We start from the raw sequence: 19,100 nt of genomic DNA, 5'->3' as shown, positions 1-19,100 counted from the left end.
TTTTATTTTTATTAGTATGCATATTTGATCCGAGTGGTTGAATTTAGTATTAGGCTTCTTTAATATGAATTATTTATAAAATGTCTTTATTTGTAAATGGATTACCTTTCTCAGGTAATTGCATTGTTATGTTGTTATACTATCCAAATTTTAAGATAAAATAGGCACATTTTAAACATTAAATCAAGAAATTTTCATTTCCCTAGAAGAGAAAATAATTTTATCTCGCTTGTACTGTTTGGATCGTCTGTAATTAGTATCTGTACCGTGTATCCAGTCCATTAAACTCAAAACACCAAAATTCTCTGTAAATCTGAATAAAATAAAATAAAATGAAATGGGGTTGAAAGATGCATTATGTAAGAATTAGATAAAGGACTGGTTATTGCTAAAATAGTTCAAAATTAGATAATGAAAAATGAATACATTGAAAATTTCATTTCGTATACTATTAATCAATAGTTTATGTGTTTTGTGTTATCATTTTCTATTGAAAAGCACTTGATTTAAAAACCGGGACATTTAGGCACATGAGAATCATGGGGACGAGACGACGGAAAGGGTCCCGAAAAACCGGTACTGTCCCGGTAAAACCTACATTCAGATAATTTTATTCTGAGTGAAGGTATGACTGTATGAAGATGTAGCGCCGATCGTTTGTTATGGTAGCAACGATACTTGACAACCGAGACTAAGTCTCGATTACAGATTTTATCATTTATTTTTTAAAACCTCGTGCATGTTCAAATCTCGGTCACCCGATATTTATAGGGTTGGTTTAAGGCTTGTCATGTATATAAATGTCTTAATAATAAATTATACAAGATTTGAAGCCAGAAAAAAGACCTTCAATTTAACTCTTACATAATGCATCTTTTCTGCTATAATTAGTCAAATGAAGAATACCTCATGCAATGTGCTATGAGGGAATTGTTGTCTATCCTTCATTGAATTCCAACAGACACAGGTTATTTTACGTGTACGACAACGTGAACACAAGATCTCGGCTTTTCGTTCCATCCGAACGACTAAACAATGTTCTTTGCCAAACTTTCCGTCCTGCACCTCTGGCAGGAGGAACCCTAGAAAATGAATCTGACAGAATACGGTCATGAAATATGGGGGGGGGGGGTATTTGTTTTATAAAGATTACATTAAAGATACATTATGGGAGATAAAATAAAGAGCTGGCAGTTCTCACTATAATAGTTAAAAACTAGATAATGGAAAGGGAATTTGCAGAAAATTTCCGTCAAATTGATCCACTCTGAACTGAGGATTAAGCGATTGGATTTTAGGCCTAGCCTCGATAAAAAAAAACATTATCCTCTTTTTTATTTAATCATCAAATTGATTCACTCTGAACCAAGAATTTTGAGATTGAATTTTGGGCCTAGCTTCGATCATCATTACTAAAGTCGGTCCGATAAAAAACATAGTCTCGATTATCCATTTTATGATTTAATCATCAATGAGCGTTGATCAGCAGATCGAATTCAAATCCAGTAAATATCGCAGGCTAGCGATGACATCGAGAGCTGATTATGGTCTGGATAAGTTAATTAATGTCTAATTAATAGTTTATATAGAATTACAGGCCCAAAGAAAGACCTGCAATAGGCAAATTTAGCTCTTGCATAATGTATCTTTAAGCTTTTAAATACAGATTGGCGTATATGCGACTGTGTGTATAGTATTGAAAAGATGCCACAGAGTTTGTTTTTTAATCCAATTAACACAGTTTTACCATACAGATTCTTCTTTATTTAATGCTTCAGATTTAAATTAAATTCTAGAAAAAGATTGCCTTGTAAATCTTATTTCACGCTACACGAAGAATAAAATTGATGAAACTAGACAGAATGTGAAGTTACATCTTAAAGGCCCAATACCACTCTTGTTGTAACTGAATAATATGTCCCAATCTTTATTCTGATCAACAAATTTTACCATTTTACAATATTCCAATTAATTGATGATACAAATTTCATCTTAACACACCTAATTTAAAAAATTAGAAAAATTCAACTAAATGATTTGAAAAGCCTGACGTAAAGCATTTCAAATGTGACTTGGATTTAAAATATTTTTGAAACCCTCTGGACAAGTAAAATAGGATTTAATGGATAATTTACACAACAGGTAGGACACTAACACATCTAATACTTAGAATAAGGCTATTTTTTTATTTTCTGGAGCTGTCAAGCCAGCAAGAGTGTTATTGTCCCTTTAAAGATATGTTCCATGTCTAAAATTGAAAACTTTCCATCATGATAGTTAATTCCCTTATTTAAAGATACATTATGGGAGATTAGATAAAGGGCTGGCAGTTCTCACTATAATAGTTAAAAACTAGATAATGTAAAGGCAATTTCACTCAAATTGATCCACTATGAGCCGAGAATTAAGCGATTGAAATTTAGCCCTAACTTCGATCGTCATTACTCAAGTCGGTACGATAAAAAACATAGTCTCGATCACCCATTTCATGATTAAATTATGAATGGAAGTCGAGCAGCAAATGGGATCATAATCCAGTAAATATCGCAGGCTAGCGATGCCACCGAGAATTGATTATGATCTGGATAAGTTAATTAATTTCGAATTAATAATTTAGATAACAACCTTGTTAACAGACTGGATCGATTTGAACGAAACTATATCAGTCGATTATTTCTATTATATGCATGTACTGTACACCCATTTCCAGAGAGAGAGAGCGAAATGGGGTTTAACATCCACTCGACACAAACTAGGTCATTTCTGGACTAATTTTATTTCAATAATTCGGTAGCGCGTAGGGTCTTTAGCAGTGGGAGGAAACCGGAGGACCCGGAGAAAACCCACGAGGTTGGACACCCATTTCCACAATTAGTTTTTACGGTGAACTACGCTGACCGGAAGTATTATCATGTTGCAAACATCCCAGTAGTAAACCGAAATGAAATCAAATGGATTGTAACGTCAACTGCGCGCTAATAAAGATGGACATGCGACCAAAACCAGCCCATTACTATGAGCGAAAGTATTTTCATGTTGCAACTGTCCCACTAGTAAACGAACAGAAATGAAATGGGGTTTAAAGGACAATATTGGTGTCGGTCTTTATTACATATGTGACAGAACTAATTAAAAACGTCCCAAATATAATCTTAACACAGAGATTATTATAACATGGTAACATGGTAATGCACGTGTTTTTTTCTATTTTTTTTCGTGTTCTCTTCTCTAGAGACAGGCAATTCTTCTCATCACTAGATAAGTGAAAACGAAAAAGAAAATGTGTTTAACCAGTTCTATCACATATGTGATAATGACTGACACCAATATTGTCCGCTACCGTCTTAATATCTACATCACCGGGCTACTAAAGACGGGCATACGACCAAAAGTACGTATTATAATGTTGCAGCCATCCCAGCAGTAAATACTTACTTTAAATGATGATAATCGTGGAATTCGTTAGAAGGGTAATACGGTAGATGATAGCCACTGTGATGAATTATCGTAAATACCAGAGCCAGTGTGTACCAAATCCATATAGTTATAAGACATGATCCACATAGAACTGGTCCTATAACTAAAGGTACTATGTTGGAGAAGATGTATTCTATGGGATGAGCATATACTGAAGCAATGCCAATAGGAGCTGTCCATTCATGGTGTGTCTTATGGATGGTTTTATAGAATACTGAATGATGAAGTAGTCTGGAATAGAACGGAAGGAAATAAATGGGGTTCATAGTCCTACATTGCGACAAGAACTAGGCTTATAAAGACGGGTATACGCAGTGTGCTAATTTATTGGTAAAATGCCAGCCATGAGTCCAGATCTCCATCTCCTTGAGCACCATGTTCCTGAAGAAACAACCGCGAGTTTTACAACATCTAGAAGTTGCTACATCTGCTTTACAATTCTCGAACTTATAGCTACGTTATCTCCCTTTACCGTAGGCACGTGAACAGTAGCGTCCAATCCGAGGTTGTGACACAAACACACTCAAATAAAACATGGTGACCTCCACGGAAACCTTGACATTGAACTTTTCAACTCGATTATCACAGGTAGGCATTTTAGCTGGAAAGCGCGAGACTTGGTATTCGCGATAGCCTCTCAAGCTGAGTCAGTATCCAAACGAAATTAGTGCCGAAATATGCAGAGTATTATGTGAATTTCCCTCATCGAACACTGTATGGCGTATGCCCGTCTTAATTAGTCCATTTTGGAGCAGAACAATAGGACGTTAAACCCCATTTCATTTCATTTCATTTCATTTCATTTCATTTCTGAACTAGAGCAGGAAAACCGAACTTACCGTAACATTCTCTTCAACGATTTCCAACCCAGAAGGGATTTTATTCGTGTACGCCAACAAGGGCGGGCCCAGGAAATTTTGCAGGGGAGGGGGATGTTCCTGTTAAGAAAATTTGACAGTTGACAGTGCATGGTGCCATCATCGTCTCCAAATCGCGCAATATACATACCCACTGAGCTTTTTAAAGAGTGATATCCAATTTTTATTATGAAATTAATAGGATCATATTAATAGTGATATTACTCGTCAGTATCATTATCTCGCGTTTTGAATGCCCATCCCATTCCATCATCTGATGATAAAGGATAAAACACACGATCCTGCCCCCCCCCCCCAAGAAGGACCCGCCCCTGAACGACCCTCATTCGCACCGGACACAGAATGCCCATCCCATCCCATCCCACCATCTGATGATAGAGGATAAAGCACACGACCACACACACCCAAGAAGGATCCGCCCCACAACGACCATCAGTCGGACCGGACACAAATTGAAAATAAATATGTAGTTTTTACGGTGAACTACGCTGACCGGAAGTATTATCATGTTGCAAACATCCCAGTAGTAAACCGAAATGAAATCAAATGGATTGTAACGTCAACTGCGCGCTAATAAAGATGGACATGCGACCAAAACCAGCCCATTACTATGAGCGAAAGTATTTTCATGTTGCAACTGTCCCACTAGTAAACGAACAGAAATGAAATGGGGTTTAAAGGACAATATTGGTGTCGGTCTTTATTACATATGTGACAGAACTAATTAAAAACGTCCCAAATATAATCTTAACACAGAGATTATTATAACATGGTAACATGGTAATGCACGTGTTTTTTTCTATTTTTTTTCGTGTTCTCTTCTCTAGAGACAGGCAATTCTTCTCATCACTAGATAAGTGAAAACGAAAAAGAAAATGTGTTTAACCAGTTCTATCACATATGTGATAATGACTGACACCAATATTGTCCGCTACCGTCTTAATATCTACATCACCGGGCTACTAAAGACGGGCATACGACCAAAAGTACGTATTATAATGTTGCAGCCATCCCAGCAGTAAATACTTACTTTAAATGATGATAATCGTGGAATTCGTTAGAAGGGTAATACGGTAGATGATAGCCACTGTGATGAATTATCGTAAATACCAGAGCCAGTGTGTACCAAATCCATATAGTTATAAGACATGATCCACATAGAACTGGTCCTATAACTAAAGGTACTATGTTGGAGAAGATGTATTCTATGGGATGAGCATATACTGAAGCAATGCCAATAGGAGCTGTCCATTCATGGTGTGTCTTATGGATGGTTTTATAGAATACTGAATGATGAAGTAGTCTGGAATAGAACTAAAGGAAATAAATGGGGTTCATAGTCCTACATTGCGACAAGAACTAGGCTTATAAAGACGGGTATACGCAGTGTGCTAATTTATTGGTAAAATGCCAGCCATGAGTCCAGATCTCCATCCCCTTGAGCACCATGTTCCTGAAGAAACAACCGCGAGTTTTACAACATCTAGAAGTTGCTACATCTGCTTTACAATTCTCGGACTTATAGCTACGTTATCTCCCTTTACCGTAGGCACGTGAACAGTAGCGTCCAATCAGAGGTTGTGACACAAACACACTCAAATAAAACATGGTGACCTCCACGGAAACCTTGACATTGAAAGAACCGTGAACTTTTCAACTCGATTATCACAGGTAGACATTTTAGCTGGAAAGCGCGAGACTTGGTATTCGCGATAGCCTCTCAAGCTGAGTCAGTATCCAAACGAAATTAGTGCCGAAATATGCAGAGTATTACGTGAAGGGCTTGATAAGATTACGGAGTTAAAGCGAGATCAAGCCTTCTATTGAAGATGATTGGGCATCTGTGGGATATTTTAGGCCGTCGCGAATTTTACCTGCGTGAATAATAAAAGCTTGCATATTCAACCATCACCAAACGAAATGAAATAAAGTTATAGGGGGTTTAACCTTGCACCGACTGGCCTAATGAAGACGGGCATACGCCATACAGTGGGCTATGAGGGAAATTTCGCCCGGGCTAAAGAAGACGCGCTAGAATGCATACTCTAATACTGAATTCGAATGGCTAAGGGATTATTTACGCGCACGTCATTGTGTACACGGGACCTCGTTTTTTTGTCCCATCCGAAGGACTAGACAGCTGTAATTATCACCACTGACATGGGGAAACCACGTTGGAAAATCCCTATGAATATTTTCGGCCAACGCAGGGATCGATCACATGACCTCTAGACTAGTGAGTCAGCGTCTTACCCACTTAGCAACGGTGGCTCCCCACGAACACACAAGAGAAGTGTTACCTGTGCGAATAATAAAACCCTACTTCTTCAACCATCACACAAACTATAAGATTCCAGATGAAGGTGATGGGGTCTGGAAGACTCAGAGTTAAATCACATCCTCGCCATTTTTGTACAAGATATGTCACCATAACCATTGGAAATCCTACCAGCAGTTGATTAGATAGCGCTGTTTTAATAGCCTTGTTGACAGAATTTAATTCAGGCTGAAATATACATATCGGTACTAATAGTGAGAGAATTGAACTTTTGAGAGAGAGAGAGAGAGACATAGAGAGAGAGAGAGAGAGAGAGAGACAGAGAGAGAGGGGGGAATGTCCACTCGACACAAACTATGTAATTTTGGGACTAACATATGGTTCAATTTTATTTCAATAATTCGCTTGCGCGTAGGGGTCTTTAGCAGTGGGATCTGTAACGTGAATAATTTTGTTTATTAGTGTATTCGAAGGTCATACATCATACGTTTTTGTGACATAGTTTGTGACATATTGTCAGTACTCTGCTATAATATTTGTAAAAACAGCAGGCGAAGTTATTCTAGAATTATTATAGAAAATGGCTTCTCTTCTCGGAGCGAATTATCGAGGTGACTGGGGGATTATTTTGATGTCAAAGCACAATTATATAATGTGTATATGGATATACGACATAGATTAAAGACACGGTGGCTAAGTAGGTCGAGTGTTGGATCCCTGCATTGGCGAGAAAGTTCATCCAGATTTTCCGGCGGGCCCGCCCCCCCCCCCCCCCTTGTCAGTGGTGCTGGACGGGGCCCCCCCTTGTCAGTGGTGCAGGACGGAGGGCCCGACAAGACGAGCTGTCTAGTCGATCGGATAGTATGAAAAACTGAGGTCCCGTGTATACATTGGAATGCATGTAAAAGATCCCTGTGCAGTTGGAATTCGAAATTAGAGTAGGCCGTAGTGCCGCTTTTCGGGCAAAATTTCCCTCATCGAACACTGTATGGCGTATGCCCGTCTTAATTAGTCCATTTTGGAGCAGAACAATAGGACGTTAAACCCCATTTCATTTCATTTCATTTCTGAACTAGAGCAGGAAAACCGAACTTACCGTAACATTCTCTTCAACGATTTCCAACCGAGAAGGGATTTTATTCATGTACGCCAACAAGGGCGGGCCAGGAAATTTTGCAGGGGGGGGGGGGGTGTTCCTGTTAAGAAAATTTGACAGTTGACAGTGCATGGTGCCATCATCGTCTCCAAATCGCGTAATATACATACCCACTGAGCTTTTTAAAGAGTGATATCCAATTTTTATTATGAAATTAATAGGATGACATTAATTGTGATATCACTCGTCAGTATCATTATCTCGCGTTTTGAGTGCCCATCCCATTCCACCATCTAATGATAAAGGATAAAACACACGACCCTGCCCCCCCAAGAAGGACCCGCCCCTGAACGACCCTCATTCGCACCGGACACAGAATGCCCATCCCATCCCACCATCTGATGATAGAGGATAAAGCACACGACCACACACACCCAAGAAGGACCCGCCCCAGAACGACCATCAGTCGGACCGGACACAAATTGAAAATAAATATGTAAATGTTTTTATACCGGCTGGTTTTTATTAGGTTGTGTCTTATATTGTTTCAGCCATTTTGGTTTTCCTGTAATGTCAGCTAGGAGGTAGAGCCCACCAACCGTCCAAAACACAATTTCTGTCACTAAAAAACTACCTGAAAATAAGACCATAACATTTAAACATAATGTTTTATTCCCAAAATAATAAGGTTTTATATTGAGAGAGAGAGAGAGAGAGAGAGAGAGACAGAGAGAGGGTGTAACGTCAACTCGACACAAACTAGGTCATTTCGAGACTAACATATGGTTCAATTTTATTTCAATAGCAGTGGTGGCTAAGGGAGTAAGACGCTGGTTCGGTAACCATACAGTGTGCTTTGAGGGAAATTTTACCCGGGCAGCGGCACTATCGCCTACACTTATATCGAATTCCAACTGTCAAGGGATCTTTTACGTGCAAGCAAATGTATATACGGGACCTCGGTTTTTCGTTCCTTCCGAACGACTAAAGAGCTGTTCTTGTTAGGCCCTCGGCCCTGCACCACTGACAAGGAAAAACCACGTACGAAAATCCCAATGAACTTTCTCGGTCAATGCAGAGATCGAACACGCGACCTCGAGGCTAGCGAGCCAGCGTCTTCGCCACTTCGCCACCGTGGCTCCCCGGTAGACATAACACACGAACATTTTAAGTAATGGATGATTTTTCTCGGCTAATGCAGGGATCGAGAGAGAGTCTAAGCCACTTAGCCACCGTGACTCCTCTGTGGTTCATTATGAATGTTACTCCAGCCACCCGGGGGGTTGGATGGCCGAATGGTTAGCAAGTGCGTGCTATATCATAAGGCCTGTCATTGAGTCAACTGGCGTGGTTTTGAAACCCCGGTTGTACGTGACAAGGAGTAGGGTCGCCTGTCCAACCTCGTGGGTTTTCTCTGGTTTCCTTCCACTGCTAAAGACCCCTACGCGCAAGCGAATTATTGAAATAAGATTAAACCATATGTTAGTCCCGAAATGACCTAGTTTGTGTCGAGTGGACGTTAAACCCCATCTCTCTCTCTCTCTCTCTCTCTCTCTCTCTCTCTCTCTCTCTCCAGCCACCCACAGACGGGTGGCAATACCCTGATCTTAAAGGAGCTAAATCGCTAATATTTGGCACCTAGAAATTGACACATGGGTCGCAACCCATATAATAATGTGATTTGATAATGTGATAATGTAAACTGATTTACATTCAATCGCTTCTGTTTTACTGTAATTTCTAATCAGTTATGTTCGGAGAAATACGCCAGAAGTCTCGAACGAATGGCAATATCTAGCGACTGGTTATTCCAGTCTACACCGATAGTATTTATTGCGCATGCTTTTCATAAGTATATGGCGTGACCTGTGTCGAGTGGACGTTAATCCCCATCTCTCTCTGTGCATTGTTCGTGATGTGTTTCAAAATGACAAATTTGGTTAACTCATTGCAATACAGCGGAAAGTAAGAGTCTCCAAATTAAAACCTGCTGCAATACCCCTAGCAATAATGTTATTACTGTTCATTTATTTCATTTTAATTGAAGAAACCACTCTGAATGCCTTCCCTACCTCCATCTTCCCGACCAAGTGAGAAGAGGAACGGTCATCAATGATCAGAGAAATCATCCAAGCTGACAATTTCATCCAACCCGCTTCACGCTCAGAAGGGGAGGCTTTGTATCATCCTCGTGGTTTACGATCCAGTCAAGTTTGACTGACGTCCAAGCGAAACATACTTTAGAAATGATCCCTAACAGTATGATCTTAATGTAACACGGCCCTTCAATGACCAGTATGAAATCATGTTTAAAATAGAAAATGGCTGACAACTTCTGTAAAGATAGATATTGTTTTATCTATATTAAATCAGACAACTAAAATACAGTTTATTTCAATTAAAAATATTATAGGAGATATAATTATGAATATTTTGATATAAATTGTTTATTTTGATTGAGAATTTTCTTTTTACAATTAAAAGAAATAATTGCCACTATGTAATCACAATTACCGAGTTAAATTTTCGCAAGTAAATATTGTATTTATTTTGTCTGGTATATATTGAAATAAAAGCATGAAGATGTCCGAAGTCGCTGAAAGGGCTAACTAAAATGAAATTGGGATTCTCTTTCAAAACATTTAATATTTAGTTATATTTGTACCTGCGATTAGACTTTTTTTTATCAACTTTCTGTGACACATCCTGGTCCACATACTATTACACTGCTGTTTTGTCATTTTGTTTTTTATGGACTTTTCACTCACTCTTTAATAAGACCCTTTATGGACTTGCGTTTGCCTTTTAAGACCCTTTATAGCGGATCACGGTGGCTAAGTGGGTAAGACGCTGGCTCGCTAGCCTGGGGGTCGGGTGTTCGACCCCTGCATTGGCTGAGAAAGTTCATTCAGACTTGCCAGCGTGGTTTACCTTGTCAATGATGCAGGACGGAGGGTCTGACAAGGACAAAAAACCGAGGTCCCGTGTAAACATTGGCGTGCACGTAAAGGATCCATTGACAGTTTCAATTTGATATAAGAGTAGGCCGTAGTGCCGCTGTCCGGGCAAAATTTCCCTCATAGCACACTGTATGGCGTATGCCCGTCTTCATTAGCCCAGTTCGGAGCAAAACAGTAGGACGTTAAACCCCATTACATTTCATTTAAGACGCTTTATGGACTTTCGTTTGCTTGCTCTCTCTCTCCCTCTCTCTCTCTCTCTCTCTCTCTCTCTCTCTGTGGTTTCGAATCCCCGGTTGTACGTGACAAGGAGTAAGGTCGCCTGTCCAACCTCGTGGGTTTTTTCCGGGTCCTCCGGTTTCCTCCCACTGCTAAAGACCCTTATGCGCAAGCGAATTATTGAAATAAAAATAAACCATATGTTAGTCCCGAAATGACCTAGTTTGTGTCGAGTGGACGTTAAACCCCATTTCCCCTTCTCTCTCTCTCCCTCTCTCTGTGTGTGTGTGTGTCTCTCTCTCCCTCTCTCTGTGTGTGTGTGTCTCTCTCTCCCTCTCTGTGTGTGTGTGTGTCTCTCTCTCTCTCTGTGTGTCTCTCTCCCTCTCTGTGTGTGTGTGTGTGTGTCTCTCTCTCTCTCTGTCTCTCTCTCTGTGTGTGTGTGTCTCTCTCCCTCTCTCTGTGTGTGTGTATCTCTCTTCCTCTGTGTGTGTGTGTGTGTCTCTCTCTCTCTCTCTCTCTCTCTCTCTCTCTGTGTCTCTCTCTCCCTCTCTGTGTGTGTGTGTGTGTGTCTCTCTCTCTCTCTGTGTCTCTCTCTCCCTCTCTCTGTGTGTGTGTCTCTCTCTCCCTCTGTGTGTGTGTGTGTGTCTCTCTCTCTCTCTCTCTCTCTCTCTCTTGTGTTATGTCTACCGGGGAGTCACGGTGGCGAAGTGGCGAAGACGCTGGCTCGCTAGCCTCGAGGTCGCGTGTTCGATTCCTGGATTGACCGAGAAAGTTCATAGGGATTTCCGTACGTGGTTTTTCCTTGTCAGTGGTGCAGGACCGAGGGCCTAACAAGAACAGCTGTCTAGTCGTTCGGAAGGAACGAAAAACCGAGGTCCCGTATATACAGTGGTGCAGGACCGAGGGCGTGACAAGGATAGCTGTCTAGTCGTTCGGACATATATATATTGGCTTGCACGTAAAAGATCCCTTGACAGTTGGAATTCGATATAAGTGTAGGCTGTATGGTTACCGAACCAGCGTCTTACTCCCTTAGCCACCACTGCTATTGAAATAAAATTGAACCATATGTTAGTCTCAAAATGACCTAGTTTGTCTGTCTCTCTCTCTGTGAATATACTCACCAGTTGATTGGTATATTGTCACAGCAGATTAAAACCGAGATATTCACGAGAGATAAGTGATTATCATGTCAATATTTCTAACAAAAAACATCACCAGTCTCTTTTAATACTTGTTTAACAAAATGCCTCAAGCAATGCAACTTGTTTGAAACCATGTATTAAATATCAAAAGGTCACATCAAGTAAAAATATAAAAAAAAATGTTGTTCTTTTTGTCATATTATTTAGAAATGTTGTTTTTAATATTTAATTAAACAGCCCGTCACTACCATTGTTTTAAAGATGATTGTGAATAAATCGATATTTCTATTTAAAAGAAATGAGGTTGAACATTCTGTTCAGGGGCGGATCCAGGATTTTTTGCAGGCCAGGTTCCATAAATGAAATGGGGTTTAACGTCCTACTGTTCTGCTATTAAACTGGGCTAATGAAGACGGCCATACGCCATACAGTGTGCTATGAGGGAAATTTTGCCCGGGCACTGCCAAGGGATCTTTTATGTGCATTCCAATGTATACACGGGATCTCGGTTTTTCGTCTCATCCGAAGGACTAGACAGCTATCCTTGTCAGGCCCACAGTCCTGCATCACTGACAAGGGGGAACCACGCCGGAAAATCTGGATGAACTTTCTCGGCCAATGCATGGGTCGAACACCCGTTGCCAGGTTCCTGTTAAGGAAATTTGACAGTTGACAATGCATGATGCCATCATCGTCTCTAGGTTACGTAGGCATACATACACACTGAGCTTTTTACAGAGAGAAATCCAACACCCCGTTTCATTGATGCAAAGCATTAATTGTGATATCATACATGTCTATATCATTATCTCACCACCCCATCCCGCCATTTGATGATAAGGGATAAAGCACACGACCGTTACACTTTTCTCATAAAAAGTGTACTTTAAAAAAAAAAATATGCACCAACTGTGATAAGGAAGACGGGCATATGCCATACAGTGAGTGTGCTATGGGGGAAATCTTTCGCGAACATCGCCGTTTTCGGCAATTCTTCGTCGAATTGCAATTGCCACGGTGGCGGAGTGGGTAGGACTCTGGCTCTGTAGTCTGGAGGACAGCTGTCTAGTTGTTCGGATGGAAACATTAGCGTGCACGTCAAAGATCCTTTGACAGTTGCAATACGATATAAGAGTAGGCCATAGTATCGCTGCCCGGGCAAAATTTCCCTCACAGCACAATGTATGTCGGAGCAGAACAGTAGGACGTTAAACCTATAAAAATTATGAGCATACCATACTTCGTGTACAACACCAACAGTCACAGTACTTTGAATTTAATGTTAAGAATTAATAACGATTCTACATTCCACCGCCATTTTTTCAGTGCCTTAAATTAATCGATGTGTTATACACCATATTACAAGATATATTTATTAATTTTCTATATAACCACCAATGTCAGCCATGTTGTCACAGAGAACCATAAATCAAATAACATGTTTCACGAAGCTTTTATGAGTTTTTTTTTCCCTGGTTTGATTAGTAGTTTTGTTGTGTTTTGTAATGACGTTGTACGGGATCAATTCAAGGTAGCAAAGTTTAAAGTAACGATAAGCTCATATAATTTCCAATAATTTATCGACAGTATCCACCTTTTAAACTTACTATTTGTTTAATATTTAGATCCATTTAGAAATTCTAACAGGTTATGGTTCGTGACATGCAACCAACCCGAACAAAATCATTTGTTAATTGTTTTTTTTTTCTTTTCTTTTTTTTTTGCTATCTATGCACGCGCGCCATTTTTTATTCAATGTTGTACGTTTCCTGAAAACATGTCGAATGTGATAAAGTCAGGCGGGTAACTGAGGGGGGGGGGGGGGGCTCTTGTTGTTACAATGTATTACGTAAACATACATTATGCAAGAGCTAAATCTGACTATTGCGGGTCTTTCTTTAGGCCTGAAATGTTATCTAAATTATTAATTAGACATTAATTAAATTATCCAGACCATAATCAACGCTAGATGGCATAGCTAGCCTGCGATCTTTAGTGGATTGTGAGCCGATTTACTGCATAACTTTCCTTCACGAGAAAGACAATGCTGTTTATCGTACTGACTTTAGTAATGATGATCAAGGCCAGGCGAAAATTCAATCGCTTTTCAGCAAATTGCCTTTACATTATCTAGTTTTTAACTATTATAGTGAGAACTGCCAACTCCTTATCTAATCTCCCATAATGTAACTTTAATGTCTCGCTCGCGACCATTAAACAATACATATTTGGATAGAAATATATACGAATATTAAATTTGAATATAAGCAGAATCTTACCAAATATACCAAGAAGGGGTTCTTTATACCTCGTAATATCCCTGTCGATAATTTGAAAAACTCCTTCCATTTTATATCCTAAATATAGAAGAATCTATTTGATAATGTCGATTATAATGGCCGTTTTAAACAGTCTAGTTTTATAATACTGGTTTATTTAGTAATTTGTCAACAGACTTGTATTATCTGACAATAAGATATTATCTATATATGTTATCATGTGAAAAGTTAAAGTGAAATGAAATGAGGTTTTACGCCCTACTGTTCTGCTCCTAAACTGCAGGCTAATGAAGACAGGCATACGCCATACAGTGTGCGATGAGGGATTTCCAACTGCCAAAGGATCTTTTACGTGCATTCCAATGTACCTCGGTTTTTTTATTCATCCGAAGGACTAGACAGCTGTCCTTGTCAGGCCCTCCGTTCTGCACCACTGACAAGGTGAAACCACGTCGGAAAGAAAAAGTTAAAGTAGCTAAGTCTCTAACTCAATATCTTTGTCATTGGAAACACGAATTATTTGTCAATTCAAATCAACAGTGATGTTGTGATATTACCGGGAAAAGATGGCCTTCTGATATCCAATATTTGAGACAAAATAAACAGAAACGATTGCGTGTAAATCAGTTTATATACATTCATATTACATTATTACATGTGTTGCGTGACATTTGTGTCAATTTCTAGGTACTAAATATAAGCGATTTAGCCCCTTTAAAGATAACTACTCTTATGTATTAAATACACAAAAAAAAGTTAAAAAAACCCTCCTACTTTGTTTGTCTATTACTAGCACTTCCTCTCAGGTAAACAACATTTAGGTAATACATTGTCGTATTATGAAACCAGTGATGAAATCAGTTTGTATCACCATACCTTTTATCTTTTCATCGTTACCGTGCAACAAGAAAGGACAGGTATTTCTATGTTTACCGTAGATAAAAATACATAAATAAATAAGCATGAAATAAAGACGAGTCCGTATGATAATTTGGTTAAAACAAGAGAGAGAGAGAGAGAGAGAGAGAGAGAGAGATGGGGTTTAACGTCCACTCGACACAAAATAGGTTATTTCTGGACTAACATAATGGTTTAATTTTATTTCAATAATTCGCTTGCGCGTAGGGGTCTTTTGCAGTGAGAGGAAACCGGAGGACCCGTAGAAAACCCACGAGATTGGACAGGCGACCCTACTCCTTGTCACGTACAACCGGGGAATCGAAACCATGCCAGTTGACTCAATGACAGACCTTACGATATATAAAGCGCACGCGCTAACCATTCGACTATCCAACACCCGTATATATAAATAAGTATACATCTACCATACATTTATACCTATTCAGAATAATATATTACCATGACAATAGATTATAAATAATATCAGACAAAACTCTTGAGTATATAACACATAATAGGACATTAATTGGCATAGTCTTCCGGGTATAATACGGGCTAATGAGACGAATTCAATGTCTATAGATGAATTATATAATCTAGAAGTTCATTAGAATCTATTTCAATATTATTACCCGAAAAACCGATGATGAAAATAATAAATTATAGGGTTTAAAATTCCCTGATATAGTATCCAAGATTATGTAAATAAATAAAAAATACGTCCAGATAACAAAATTCACCACTTTACTTCATTCTGACATCAGTAAATCATATTAGCAAGCTCTCTGTCCTCTGGGAGCCATGATGGCTAAGTGGGTAAGATGCTGGCTCGCTAGCCTGGAGGTGTTGTGTTCGATCCCTGCATTGGCCGAGAAAGGTCATCATGATTTTGCAGCGGTGTTTCCCATTGTCAGTGATGCAGAACAGCCGTCTAGTCTTTCGGATGGAACTAATACCCGAGGTCTCGTGTATATATTGGCGTGCCAGTAAAAGATCCCTTGGCAGTTGGAATTCGATATAAGATTAGGTCATAGTGCCGCTGCCGAGGTAAAATTTCTCTCATAGCACACTGTATGACGTATGCCCATTTCATTACCCAAGTTGGAGCAGAACAGTAGGACGTTAAACCTCATTTCATTTCATTTTATGTGCCATCTCTAGACGTCTTCAGATATTAATAATGTATACAAGAAATTAAACATACATTATACAAGAGCTAAACCCAAAATTCAATCGCTAAACTCTCGGTTTCAGGGTGGATCAAGTTGACTGAAATTTTCAGCAAATTCCCTTTATATTAGATAGTTTTCAACTATTATAGCGTGAACTGTCAGCTCTTTATCTTATCTACCATAATGTTTCTTTAAAGATGGGTTCCCGCGTGCAAACTGGGTGATTTAAAGGTATATATGGACCAAAAACATATTCAAATTAATTAATTTGTCATAATTATGCTTCAAATCCTTCTCAAACATTGTAATCGCGAAGGAATGTCCTGCTATTAAAATTCAATCAAACCAGGTCATGTTTACGTTATGTCTTGGGAGTCAGAGGAGAATTCATTGCATACATAAGACGATGCTGTCTTTAATCGCTTACTATTTATTATAAATATCGAATCCTAATTAAATTCTCGGATTATCCACTACCCACGTCTTTTTCCGTCAATTTTATCTCAGAAAGTATTGTACGTCTAACTCTTCATAAAGTTTATCAACTTGTACATCGAGCGCTCAATGTTCGCTTAGACCTTTGACACCACGCGTGCAGAAGTTTATAATCGTCGGGCTGTCGATTAGGGAAACCCTTACGTTTTTGTCCTGTATACGCTCCATGAGTGTTTTTCGGGGAATCCAGTATTTTTCTAGTAAGATTGGATATCTCTACTTTCCATACATACCAAAATTGCCATACCTTTATTGGAAATAACCACCCGATAAATACTTTTCTGGGAACCCATCTTTAAGGGGACAGTAACACTCTTGCTGGCTTGACAGCTCCAGAAAATAAAAATAGCCTTATTCTAAGTACTAGATGTGTTAGTGTTCTACCTGTTGTGTAAATTATCCATTAAATCCTATTTTACTTGTCCAAAGGGTTTTAAAATATTTTTAAAGCCAAGTCACATTTGAAAAGATTTAAGTAAGGCTTTTCAAATCATTTAGTTGAATTTTTCCAATTTTTTAAATTAGGTGTGTTAAGATGAAATTTGTATCATCAATTAATTGGAATATTGTAAAATAGTACATTTTGTTGACCAGAATAAAGATTAGGACATATTATTCAGTTACAACAAGAGTGGTATTGAGCCTTTAAATTAAATTATATATTCATTTAACGTGACAATGCATCTAAGCACGTGTTAATAATATGCCATAATTATTCAGCTTTTAACACGATTTTTCCTTAAATTATCATTTAAATCTAACAAAATCTAATTATATAAACTTCGACACCGCCATGAAAACTGTGCCTTGTGTAAGAACTAAAACTGCCTATTACGGACCTCTCTTTTGGTTTCAAATGTTATAAATTATTAATGAGACATTTATTAACATGACACGACCATCATCAATTCTCTAGACTCGGCTGTTCTCCCAACAGTCATAACTTCACTGAGAATGAAGTAATTTGCATGAAATTTTCAATATGCCCATTTGTCATTATCTATTTTCAAATTATTATAGTGAGGACTTGTCAGCTTTTTATCTAAATCTTAAATAATATATCTTTAAACTATGTAAGGCTTATTATAATTATAGCTTATTTTTAGTAACCGGATAATTTATGAAATTGGCTTGTGATTTTTGGAAAATGTCGTAGATGCCCCATCTTCAATAGAAGGCTTGATCTCGCTTTAACTACATACATTTTATCTAGGCCTTCACGTAATACCCTGCATATTGCGGCACTAATACCGATTTGGTACAAGCCCAGCTTGCGAGCCTATTAGATTCCTTGATCATCGCGAATACCAAGTCTCACGCTTTCATGGCCGAATGGTTAGCACGTGCGCGCTGCATCATAAGGACTGTCATGGAGTCAACTGAGACCTGTTTCCAAAAGTATAAAAGGATCTAGCCGGTCGTCATTTACCTAGTAATAGTGAGGTCATGTGAACGACATTTTTAGGGTAACCAGGCTTTGGAACATCGTTGGCAAGAGTGTGTACAACTCGAAGCGGAGAATGTGGAATCATAAATGGCAACCATCGATGATTTACAGGTTTTTCACAGGCTAGCCCACGTATTGAAGACTTTCCCGTCTGTATCGGCAAGTGATGAATCTTTAAGGGTTTGTGTATAAAGGGAGACAATTGTAATTTGATTGACATTGGTACTAGATTGTTTCCCTTTACACATCGCAGTTTCTTCGGACACCAGCTACTGATTGTATCCCAGGTGACGTTTTCAGAAAATGACATAAAAACAAATATCGTACAATTAGTCTCAAAGGGCAAACGAAATTGAGTGAAAAGTCCATAAATATAAAATAAAAAAAAATCAGTGTAATAGTATGTGGACTGCACGACCACCTGAATGTGTCTAACAAAATATTAAACTTTTGGCAAGAAAATACAAATTCTATTTTAGTTAGCGCTTTCACCGACTGCGACATCTTCATGCTTTTATTTCGATATATATCAGACATTATAGTAAAAAATGAAAACAATATTTCCTGGAGAAAATTTAACTCGGTAATTAAGATTACATAGTGGCAATTATTTCTATTAATTGTAAAATGGCCGATTCTCGTTTAAATAAAACAACTTATATCAAAATATTCATAATTATATCTCCTATAATATTTTTGTTTGAAATAAACTGTACTTTAGTTGTCTGATTTAATATGGATAAAACAATATCTA

General features: G+C 38.5%; 1 protein-coding gene and 1 non-coding gene across 2 annotated transcripts; both read right to left on the bottom strand.

Moving 5' to 3' along the window:
• Positions 1 to 183: 183 nt before the first annotated feature.
• Positions 184 to 8,379, bottom strand: LOC126815396 (fatty acid hydroxylase domain-containing protein 2-like). The gene is made up of 4 exons (XM_050541011.1): positions 8,242 to 8,379; positions 6,656 to 6,753; positions 5,386 to 5,658; positions 184 to 313 (listed from the first exon to the last, which is right to left on the bottom strand). Exons 1-4 carry the CDS (start codon positions 8,377 to 8,379, stop codon positions 184 to 186), a joined length of 639 nt encoding a protein of 212 aa, XP_050396968.1.
• A 1,399-nt stretch (positions 8,380 to 9,778) lies between these two features.
• On the bottom strand, positions 9,779 to 9,998 carry LOC126817037 (small nucleolar RNA U3). The gene has a single exon (XR_007678730.1). It is a non-coding gene; the product is annotated as a small nucleolar RNA U3 (small nucleolar RNA).
• Between the last annotated feature and the right edge of the window lie 9,102 nt (positions 9,999 to 19,100).

This window comes from Patella vulgata, chromosome 3 (assembly GCF_932274485.2).
Source record: "Patella vulgata chromosome 3, xgPatVulg1.2, whole genome shotgun sequence".
NCBI classification, from domain to species: Eukaryota; Metazoa; Mollusca; class Gastropoda; family Patellidae; genus Patella; species Patella vulgata.
Note: the sequence above shows the minus strand (reverse complement) of the source record. Positions and strands in the feature narration are given on the sequence as shown.

Coding starts and splice junctions, on each gene's coding strand:
- LOC126815396 (XM_050541011.1), bottom strand. CDS start 8,379: ATGGTCTTATTTTCAGGTAGTTTTTTAGTGACAGAAATTGTGTTTTGG. Junction 6,754..8,241: donor AACCTAATAAAAACCAGCCG/GTATAAAAACAT, acceptor AAATGGCGAGGA/TGTGATTTAACTCTGAGTCT. Junction 314..5,385: donor CACGATTATCATCATTTAAA/GTAAGTATTTAC, acceptor TATTTTATTCAG/ATTTACAGAGAATTTTGGTG.